General features: G+C 38.8%; 1 protein-coding gene across 1 annotated transcript; it reads left to right on the top strand.

The window, feature by feature from the left end:
* The first annotated feature begins 1,639 nt into the window (after positions 1-1,639).
* Positions 1,640-2,587, top strand: LOC115522830 (transmembrane protein 183A-like). Its single transcript, XM_032594679.2, is given in 3 exon segments — positions 1,640-1,682; positions 1,716-1,777; positions 1,780-2,587. Coding segments are annotated over 3 exon segments (882 nt in total). The 3' UTR covers positions 2,557-2,587.
* The last annotated feature ends 9,196 nt before the right edge of the window (positions 2,588-11,783 follow it).

Here is an 11,783-nt window from a genome sequence, read left to right on the forward strand (position 1 = left end):
TGTATCTTTTCTTTATGGTAAATGAAAGATAATGCAATGTGTACTATGGAATTCTTTAAACAAATGTTTAAAATACATGCAAAAATGCTTATAAATTTAAAAGCATGATGTCAGTTAGTCATTATTAGGCCATCTATCTGGATACATCTTGCCTCATCATTCCACATTTCCTAGCATTTGGGGACAATGGTGAAAGATGTTTTGCTGAAGAAAAAGATTATATCTAGAGACAACGATATAGAGAAAACAGATGCTTAGTAGGGTAAAAATGCAAATACAATGGCGATAAATTTATTTTGTTGTGATCAAATGAACATGTTTATTCACCACGTCTGTTCTTACTCACCAACTTTCTAGCTTCAACGTTGAAATGTACATACCACAACCAACACCAGAATGTATCAAAAATATTCAGCGTCTAAGTGACAATTTTAGTAGTAACTTTCCCAACAAGAATCTTCCATTAACAAAAATCTAAGCAACAAAAACAGTTAGATTCCTTAGGGCTTACAGCAGGTCTCCTGAAGTTAAACTCCCTGCTTTTGAGGACACGCACTCTCTCCTGGTCCAGATCTTACATCTGAATCTTGGACTTAAACTTTACCTCCTCAATGGTCTCTCTTTAGTCCCTCACACTACAGGGTATTTCCATTCTGCAAGTGCCTACAGCATGTGATGACAGCACACCCAAGGTTTTTTTGAGAGGAGGCAAAGCTATTTTATTTTTAGAATGCTTTCCTTGTGTCACTTGAAGAACTAGCCTTCTCATCTCCTTAACCTGTTTTATTTCTTTGGCTAAATTATATGCTTCAAAGGCAGAAACCATTATTCATTGTTTTATGTTGTCCCTCACAAGTCATAACAAATTTATTAGGTACCTAATAAATACATGTTGATTCTGAGAATTCAATACAGAATGTTAGAGCTAAAAGAGATACTTTAGTTATCACCATGCTTCAACGTATTTATTTATTTTGAGAGAGAGAGTGCAAGAGGGCGCGCACAAGTGCGGGAGGGGCAGAAAGAGAGGGTGGGAGAATTCCAAGCAGGCTCTGCACTGTCAGCGCAGAGCCTGATGTGGGGCTTGAATGCAAACTGTAAGATCATAACCTGAGCTAAGATCAAGAGTTAAACGCTTGATTGAGCCACCTAGGTGCCCCAATATTTTTTTTTTCTGAAAACCCTGTCACCTGCTTTATTTCTGGAGGTGGGTAAAGGGAGAAGAGAAAATATTCACTTGAATTTGAGGGGGAGCTTAATGGGAAGCAATAGTAGCAACAGTTTTAGGCCTCTAAGGCTCCTTTCTGATCACAAGGGAAGGCTGAAACTTCCTTGTTTGGAGATTTAAGAGTTTAATTTTTCCCTAGAGCAAGATCATCCATTTTTGCTAGGATAAAAGAATAAAGAACAACAAACTCAATAGCACCAAATGGGGTTTAACACAGAAAATGGGGCCAGGTTTCTCCTTTCAAATGCACATTTTTTACATTAAAATATGTTTATAAATCATAGTTGTTTTTCCTCTCAATTCAATCCTTCTCCTTCCCCTACCAGGAACCCCGGGGAACCGGAAGAGCACGTGCGTTACTGACCAGATATACAATCCGGACGCCCCTTCCAAACCGGAATCTGATTACTAATGGACTGGCCCAGCACAGGGCTGCCCTCAGCGACGAGAAGCAGTAACTATATTCTCAGGGAGAATGGGTACTGAGGATGCCACCAGTCAAAGAGTCGAACGCTGTGCATCCATGAGAGAACTGTCTCCAGGAAAAAAAAAAAAAAAAAAATAAGAGCAAGAGGCACAAAGACCTGGACGGGGCTGGAGGAGAAGAGTATCCCATGGATATTTGGCTATTGCTGGCCTCCTATATCCGTCCTGAGGACATTGTGAATTTTTCCCTGATTTGCAAGAATGCCTGGACTGTCACTTGCACTGCTGCCTTTTGGACCAGGTTGTACCGAAGGCACTACATGCTGGATGCCTCTCTGCCTTTGCGCCTGCGACCAGAGTCCACGGAGAAGCTGCGCTGTCTCCGGGCATGTGTGATCCGATCTCTGTACCACATGTATGAGCCATTTGCTGCTCGAATCTCCAAGAATCCAGCCATTGCAGAAAGCACTCCCAGCACATTAAAGAATTCCAAATGCTCACTTTTCTGGTGCAGAAAGATTGTTGGGAACAGACAGGAACCAATGTGGGAATTCAACTTTAAGTTCAAAAAACAGTCCCCTAGATTAAAGAGCAAGTGTATGGGAGGGTTGCAGCCTCCCATTCAGTACGAAGATGTTCATACCAACCCAGACCAGGACTGCTGCCTACTACAGGTCACTACCCTCAACTTCATCTTTATTCCAATTGTCATGGGAATGATATTTACCCTGTTTACTATCAATGTGAGCACGGACATGCGGCATCACCGCGTGAGACTGGTGTTCCAGGACTCTCCTGTCCGTGGTGGCTGGAAACTGTGCTGCGAACAGGGCGTGCAAATCATCCTGGACCCAGCGCACAGCGTTCGACTCTTTGGTGGTGCCCCAATATTTTTAATGTAATGCCTTTGGGCAGGGCAGGTGGTCTCCAGTTCACCAGATTCCACATCACTTTTGCCTAACCCTGGCCATTTCCACAATTATTTGGTGTCTGAGACACCCACAGCTATCATTCTGATTGACATCTGTAAGGGAGCGTGCTCCAGAAGCCTTCACTCAGCTGCCTGAATTGACAGTGAATTACCTTAATGACAGAGCCAGGCCTAACCTGAAGGCCTTATTTTTAATTTATCTATTTTATTTTTTCAGAACACTTTAATCTCACCACGTTGCCTCAAGTGGTTTTTAACCTTTAGACTCTTTATATGTCAACTGCTTTCTGCACCCAAATTCAGTTATAATGAAGCTGCAAAATGAGAGATGTTATAGGGATATTTGTGAGTACACAGTATGCACTATAAATTGTAACATATTGCTTCTAATATATATATATATAATTTGATAGGTTAAACTTTCAAAGATATTTCCATAGGAACGCAGAAGAATGAATCTACAATCATAAAATATTTAGATATGTGTAATAAGCTAACAACCACCGAACACATTTTATAAGACTGTTATACCAGATGGGATCTTTAACCCTAATCTGTATAAACCATTACTGGATCATGCTTTAAAATATTATCAAAGGCCCTCTAACCCCTAATAAAAGGCTTCCAACTCATCACTTTGTCCCTTCACCTTTTCCAGATGCATAAAAATAAAAATAAATTCTACTTGTGGGACAGAGACACTATATTCATAAGCACTTAACAATATGGGGTATGGGGCAAGAAAGAGGTTATTGGGGTTCCTGGACCACTCAGCGAATTAAGTGTCCGACTCTTGGTTTCAGCTCTGGTCATGATCTCATGGTCATGGGATCGAGCCCTGTGTCAGATTCTACACTGAGAGTGGAGCCTGCTTGGGATTCCTCTCTCCCCCCACCCCTCTCTCTGCCCCTTCCCCATTTGTGTATCCACTCTTTCTGTCTCAAAATAAATAATAAAGAAGGTTACTATAGCTTCATTAAAAAAATTATAAAGATGCATATAAGCCTCACAGTCTAATACAAATCTTGCCAAGAATCTATTTTATAGCTTAAGCAATGCTGTTATTTATACATTTTTTATATTTATACAAGGGTCTCCCAATGAAATAACCACTCTTTATAGGATTTCTTAATTGATAAAATGTAACATTTGAAGTGTTTACTTGAAAATCCAAACTAATATATTTGTTTTTCTATGGTAAACAGAGCATTTCTTGGATTTATCATGAAAAAAAATTAGTTAAAATATGAAAACACAAATTTGATCTCCAACTCTTTCTTGAGGAAGCAGATGCTGTCTTTGTTTATTATTATAATATTATGCAGAGAAAGAAAAGATAAAGTCATATGCCAATGACAAAGTTGATATACTTACTTATAAAAATGAAAATATGGGAGTAAATGTATATAAGTAGAAAAATGCATCTCTGTTGGAAAAGAATTTAAGAGAAAGTATGCATGTGGGCTGAAAAAAAAAAAGAAGTGAAACTACTCTAGAATTCTATTTTTAGCAGATCAACTAAGGGGAGAAAAGTTGCAAGTAACACAATCCTGCAGAACCCTGGACATTTCCACGAAGTCAAAAGGAAACCAAACAAACCACAAAGTAAAAGATGCACACCAAGGATAGAGAGGTGCTAAAGCTGGCAGATGATACCAGCTCTACACAAAACCTTTGAAACATCAACATTATGAAAATGGGCCTCCTAGTTTTTCTTTATGAGCATCCACGTTGAGGCCCTTTTTGCTGCATAAACCTTGTATTTTCATACATCTATAGAAAATAGCAGCCCCACTCTTCTCTATCCGTTGACCCCGCTCTATCTTTAATAGCATTTATCACCACCTAACATGTTTATCTGTATATTGTCTAAGTTTCCCTACTAGAATGTAACTGTCATGAGATCAAGTTTTGCTGTGGTGTCCCTTGTGTCTAGAACCATGCCTGACACATTGAAGGTGCTCAAAAAATAATTGTTGAAAGAATATTAATTTAGGTATTCTTAACCAGTTCTATTTTTGATAATCCTACTGTGTAATAATTGATTTCTTTCATTATTTAATTACAGACATGTTACAGCATATGTAAGTAAATATAGTAGTTAGCTTTGTAACACAGCAATGTATATACACATACAGTCTTGACCTCAAAGAGTTTACTCAGAGCTTTAGGTTCACCTGAGTGCCTCCTTAGGTAGACTCTATATCTGGGGACCAGGAACCACACTAATGAATGAAGAAAGACACTCTCCCAATTCCCCCAGAAGGGTAACTGGATATTTTATATTCAGCTTAATCATATATAAAGTGTGCTTAGATCTTTGAGTTACACGAGAAACTATTTTTATTAGTTTTTACACTAGCAGGAAGATCAGAGTCATGAGTGTTGGATATATGAGACAAACTAGTAAAGAATATCCACAGCTTAGCCCTGAGAGAGCTCTTAAAATGCCCATTTGTGGGGGTGCCTGGGTGGCTCAGTCAGTTGAGCATCCAACTTCAGCTCAGGTCATGATCTCAAAATTTGTGAGGAGTCTGAGCCCCATATCAGGCTCTCTGCTGTCAGAGCAGAAGTGGCTTTGGATCCTTTGTCCCCCTCTCTTGCTGCCCCTACCCCCACTCATATTCTCATTCATTCTCTCTCTCTCTCTCTCTCTCTCTCTCTCTCTCTCTCTCTCTCTGTCTTTCAGAAATACAAAAACACTTAAAATGCACATTTATGTACCAGAGAGAATACAAGAGAGTGCACACGAGAGTGTTGGATGCACAGATACATGCCTAACCTTGGGAACACAATTTTCTGAAACTCTCTAGGGAGAAAGTATATTTTTCAGGTATTTTTAACACCTTTCAAATATATCTGTTATTGTTACATAGAATCCTAAGCTGACAGAGACTTTAAGAAGAGAACTTAAATTATTGCCTTTTGTATTTTCCCCCCTTTTTCTTTTCTTTTTCCCTTTGATTTGTGGCCACTGAAACTTTTAGCTTAGAAGTTCTTACAAGGAACCCAAATCCAAACAAACAGAACTGGTTTGTAAGCCCCAGGCATCCACCCAATCAGCATCTCCTATCTCCTACTACCTGTCAAAGCACACCCTGAACCTGAGGGCTGCACAGAGCCCACTTTAAAATCCCAGGTTCTAATCTAGAACCTTACTTGATGTGATGCTTCAGTACCATTGTCTTCATCTCTAGACCAATCTTTGCTTGATCTCCTTTACTTGCTCTATTCAGATACACTGCATCATTTAAAAATGCTACCTTCTGTTGAACTGGAATCCACCCTAATAAACTCCCCCTTGAGCCCTAGGTCTGTCGGTTTCTAGAGTATATTGAGAAGAGTTGAAATCCACATTTATTGTGTTACACTGAATCATTTCCACTTAAGCCTCCCCATTTCTTTTAGGCATCCATAGTGTGAAACAGTGGGTTTTACCTACCACCTTGGCTGTTCTTACTTGATATACTCAGGTTTGATACCTGCTTCCCAGCATTGATTAAAGTATAATAAGTGAGATTCCAAAACAATTAAGTATAACTAGGCAATCACTTCCCTATTACTTCTGCTAATGCAACTGAGGACACCATTAACTTTTATGAAACCACAGAGCACAACTATTCTGCCCTTTGTGCACACTGTGCTAGTAAATGCTATTTCCATCCTACTTTTAGATGATTTTTGGCTTCAAAATAGTTTTTACACATATCTTGTCAGTTTCAGGTTATTAAATCTTGCTTGTTGTTTCTGTTAAAAATTACTGGCCTCCAATTCTGTCAATGGAGAGATAAGATCTCCATTTCCATTTTCTGTGATTTGCTAATCAGGTAATTAGATCATTCTGGAAAAAGCCAAAGGCACAGTCCGGCAGGCCACGTCTAGAGACACCTTTCTGACACTCACTGACTAGTTGGTATTTACTAACTTTTGTCCAGTGGTGAATCTACCCAGTTCTGCTATTACTAGCTCACAATTCTGTCATGTTCAGATGAATGAGTGATGTTTTCAAGATGAAATCAAGATACACTTCAGCTAATGTTCTTCCCTTATTACAACTCTAGTAACCCTAGCAACAAAAACAAAAATGAAAAACCCAAGAGATGGGTTTTGGTGCACTCTTTGCTGTCTTCCCCTGTTTTTTTTTTTGTTTTTTTTTTAAGTTTATTTGAGAGACTACACATGTGCACGCACTCTCATGCACACACACAAGCAAGCAGGGGAGGGGCAAAGGGAGAGGCAGAAGAGAGAATTCCAAGCAGACTATGAACTGTTAGTGGGGTTCTGCACAGGGCTCACACTCACAAACCGTGTGATCATGACCCAAGCCAAAATCAAGAGTCAAATGCTTCACTGACTCAGCCACCCAGGTGCCACTGAGCAATTTTTTTTGACAGAACAAGCAAAAAATCATTTTTTGAATAATGTGGTGGAATTTTGCTTAGAATTAACGTCAACTACACTGTCCTATTTTTGTTAGGATCTTTCGTATATATTATGGTTGTTAATTAAAAGAACATAGTTTGGGCGGGGGGCGGGGCACGCCTGGGTGACTAAGTCAGTGAAGCATTTGACTTCGGCTCAGGTCATGATCTCACTGTCCATGAGTTTGAGCCCTGCGTCAGGCTCTGTACCAACAGCTCAGGGCCTGGAGCCTGCTTCCAATTCTGCGTCTCCCTCTCTCTCTGCCCCTTCCCCTCTTGCGCTCTGTCTCTTTCTCTCTCAAAAATAAAGTTAAAATGTTAAAAAAAAAAACAAAACATAATTTGGAATCAATTCTTGTATCTTTTTTCCCTGAAGAACTCAAAACAAAGTTTGAGTTCCCACATTCCCTGAGGGTGACTTTTATATATGAAACACAAGCTAGGAGTTATAACAAATTTCAGTATAGTCTAAGGTTATAAAAATTCCCTAAATTATCTAATACTCAGGATAAATATAAAGAGTTTTCAGAAGCAGTGAGTGATATCAACAATGTCAGAACAGTATCAGCAACAATACCAATGATTTTGACATGAGTTTGTTTCTACCTCAAAACTGATTACATATTTTTTTAAATCCTTTTAATAATAATTCCTACAGTATTCGCATGTGGCATTTATTGACATATAAATTTGGCCAAAAGAACTCAATGATCAAAGGAAATTATATCATTCCAGATAATATGCAGGTTTATCTCTGATTATGTATCCACCATAAAAATGTTACTGCCTGCTTTGTTGACTTGACATTCAGGAAATCTCACTTTGATTTTATGACCACATAAGCCCAAGGTTTCTCCTTCTGTTGCTCTTGTGTTTTCTCAAGAGACCATTTGTCAGGTTTCATTTGTAATATCCTAACTCTTCCGGTCAATTGTCCCTGACAACCATTTTAACAGTAACTATAATACAAGTCTTTTCTTACTTGGTATAATTAATCTTGCATTTGCACATTTCATTTTCTAAAACCAAACAGCTAACAATGAGCTCTTAAAGCTTCGATTGTACTATTGTCAAGGAAGTATGTTTTAGAGAACAAGATTTTATGCTACAAAATGGCAAAGAGGGGCGCCTGGGTGGCGCAGTCGGTTAAGCGTCCGACTTCAGCCAGGTCACGATCTCGCTGTCCGGAGTTCGAGCCCCGCGTCAGGCTCTGGGCTGATGGCTCGGAGCCTGGAGCCTGTTTCCGATTCTGTGTCTCCCTCTCTCTCTGCCCCTCCCCCGTTCATGCTCTGTCTCTCTCTGTCCCAAAAATAAATAAACGTTGAAAAAAAAATTTTTAAATAAAAAAAAATTTAAAAAAATGGCAAAGACAAAGGAGTAAAGCACTTAATTAAATATGTGCGTATTGGATCATATATTTTAAATACCTTAAGGACAGAGTAACTGCACTGGAATCCGAGGGTGCTTATCGAAAATGCAGATATGGGGTTCTTCCCAGGCTTAATTTGATGGGCTTGGTATTCTCATTTACACACCATCACATCAGAAAAAAATTTTTAATGAATCATCTGGAAAATATTCTTGGACAGTAATTATTTTACACACCCACCCACAACTTATTTGGATGTTGATACACTGGAGTTTCTTGAAAGAGAATATTTACAGACTTATGAACCCTATGGCAGCCTGTAATTTCTTCTGACTCCTCTGAAACAAATTGGGGGCAAAACGAGGACAGCCTGAGAGCACCCCGCAGAGAAGTTACACCCATGGCCTCTGCATCAGGGCTTTTTTTTTTTTTTTCCTGGGGAAAAGGCCAAAGGGCAAATGTGATGGTTGAAGATGTAATGAAGACCCGTAATAAACAGCTGTGATATTACCATTTGTTGGGACAACTTCCAACACAGGCCACCTGAGTGTTAGAGGCAATGCCTCACCATGCCTTTAATCCATAAATTGTTATTAGGTGCTGTGAGGGGGAGAACATCACACATGCTAGGCTGTTAGGATTGGACAAGAAAGCCCCCAGTCCCTTTCCACAAAGATTCACAGATTAAAGGGACTAAATAAAGCATTTGATTCTATTTGAAAAATCTTTAAATACAAGAAGTTAACTCCTTCTAGGGCTGAATTATCTCTCTTTACAGGGCCAGCATCTAGGCGTCTTTCACCTTCAGGCAAATTCTGAAACACCAGTCCCTGAGTTTTCAGTGTCCTTTAAACTTTGAATATCTTATCTGTGCTGGTCAGAGTCAATAGGTGTTTCTCAGGTATTTCCAAACCTTTAGTGTGTTTTTTTTTCCTTTCCCCCAAAATGAAAAATGGCCTTATTTTGTATTTCAGAATTCTGACATTGTCCATCATGCTTGTCTCCATTTGTTCTGTTCAATTACAAGCCTGCCTTGAGCCCAAGAATTGTATTTTTAAGTTTTATTGAGCAATGTTTCAGGGAAAACTGCAGGAAGTAGAAATAAACAAGAGTGGGTAGGTGGGTGGCCAGAGCCTTGGCTTTATTTCTCTTCTACCACTTACTGATTGGATGGTGTTTGCAATGACACTTCAGTTCTCTGAACCTCGTGTTCTCATCTGTAACACGAGGAGTTTGGACCAGATCATTTCAAAGCTACCTTGAGGGACAAACACTTGAATATTATTCAAAGAAACTTGGATCACTTTCAAAGCACATGTACTCTCATTATCAAAAGACAGAGCAATAAAAGTAGTGTTTCTAAGGTAATAGGAGTTGAATCTAAGTGTTTCTTTCCTTACACAACCATATTTTCAACTATTCTGTTCTTTATGTTGACAGAAGTCATTTCTCTTGACTTCTGATTGTTTTGCAGAATGGACAAAACACTATCATACCCCTTTCCAAGATAATTTAGTGAATTTTATAATTGCTTTCAGTCCACAAGACATCTTAAGGGGAGTGATGAGTAACTTCCGAGTCTGCAGAACTAAAGAGGTAAACACCAAAATGTAAAGTAACCTATGTAAAATTGAAGATATAAATTGAGAAGCTCATGTTATAAGCATTATAAACACAAAATGCACAGTGACAAAAATTAAAACATAACATTTGTGGATTAGATTTCTATTAAGTTTACTCAACAGCTTTCTTCAGTTTTATTTTTTGCTCAAGAAAAACAGACGTACTGATAGCCTACTCTTATAGTACTCCTGAAGCTAATAAAAATCTAATGAAGGCTTTAAAAAATTGGGGGGAAAGGGTGAAGTGAATGAGCTCTTGTTTCCCTCAGCCTCCCTAAGCTCCGATTTCCCTATCCACAAGACAGGGAAAAAAAATACTATCTCATGGGCTTATTATAAGGGCTAACTGTGATGATGTGAGTCAAGTCCTCTACCCAATACCTGGTAGGTATTAATGGCTTACTTAGGAGTTTCCTGAGCTGACTGTGATTGCTTGTTACTATATTCACTTTCTTTTCATTCTGCCAATGATTTTTATGGTGGAATGGGAATTTTTGTGGTCATATTACTCAGAGAACTTAAGGTCATTATCCAACATATCCATCATACAGTATAAGGAGGTAAGTGGGAAATGACCTCAGGTCCACATGGCTTTAAATGCATACTTTTTCTGCTGTATTACACTGCATCTCTTTGGGCTCCAATCCAAATGTGAGAGCCTTAAAACGTTTATTATTAACTTTGAGTTGGTAAATTTGCATGACAGAATTATACATTGGTTTTTATTATGGATAAGTAACATTTATTGATTTTGGAAAATATTGAGTCTTACATATGAAAGTAAGTGTTAGTGCTCAAAGTAATCTTCATGTGAGGTTAGCCAGTGAGTGTCCTGATTCCATTGTCCAGAGCATTGAAATTGCCAACTCACCAGTGACTCAAGTCAACTGGTCTCATTATTTGAGTCACATCTTTCCTTCCTCCCTTGCTTCCTTTCTAAAAATATTATTTTAACCAATTTATTCATTTACCATATTCACATTGTTTCCAAAGTATGACATCATCCCACACTAGATAAATAGCAACTTGAAAGATACTTAAAAGAAGATATATAGGCTTAAAAAGCATATCTAGATGAGTAGACTCTAGAATAAAGGTATAAAGTTCCTTTCTTCCTTCTTTCTTCCTGCCCGTTTATTTTGAAAAGAACCTATCATTTCAGCAGTCTGACTTAGCATATTTGAAAAAGTTGATTTAAACAAATATTTACTGAGTGCATTGTTCTATGTTGTTGGGATATGTCTGTAAACAAAACAAATCCCTTCTTTTGTGAAGCTTACAATCTGGTGAGAGAGTGGGGGAGGCAGAAAATATAACAAATATATAAACTATATTTTAGGCTCGAAGATGCTAAGTGTTATGGGAAAAGAGAAAGAGCAGTCAGGGTAGGCTTCATTAAGAAGGTATTTTTGCAAAAATTTGAAGGTGTTAGGATATTAGTCATATGGCTTTCTAGAGGAAGAGGGTCTCAGGCAGAGTGATCACCCAGTGCACAGGCCCTGAGGCGAATGTCTGGGGGAGCTGAGACGCAGCACAGAGACCACTAGGGTGGGGAGAGAGTAAGTGAAATATGAAGAAGCAGAAGAAGAAATCAGAGAAGAATGGGCAGGTCATGCCAGACCTTGCAAACCCACTTAAGGAATTCAGCTTCTACCCTGTGTGAAAAGGGAGCCTCTGCTGTGTTTTCAAAGAGAGAGGACATGATCAGACTCACTTTTTGAAGGGGTTCTTCTGGCTGCTACAATGAGAGTAGACTGTAGGGTCAAAGGTAGAAGTGCAGGGTCAG

Source organism: Lynx canadensis, chromosome C2 (assembly GCF_007474595.2).
Source record: "Lynx canadensis isolate LIC74 chromosome C2, mLynCan4.pri.v2, whole genome shotgun sequence".
NCBI classification, from domain to species: domain Eukaryota; kingdom Metazoa; phylum Chordata; class Mammalia; order Carnivora; family Felidae; genus Lynx; species Lynx canadensis.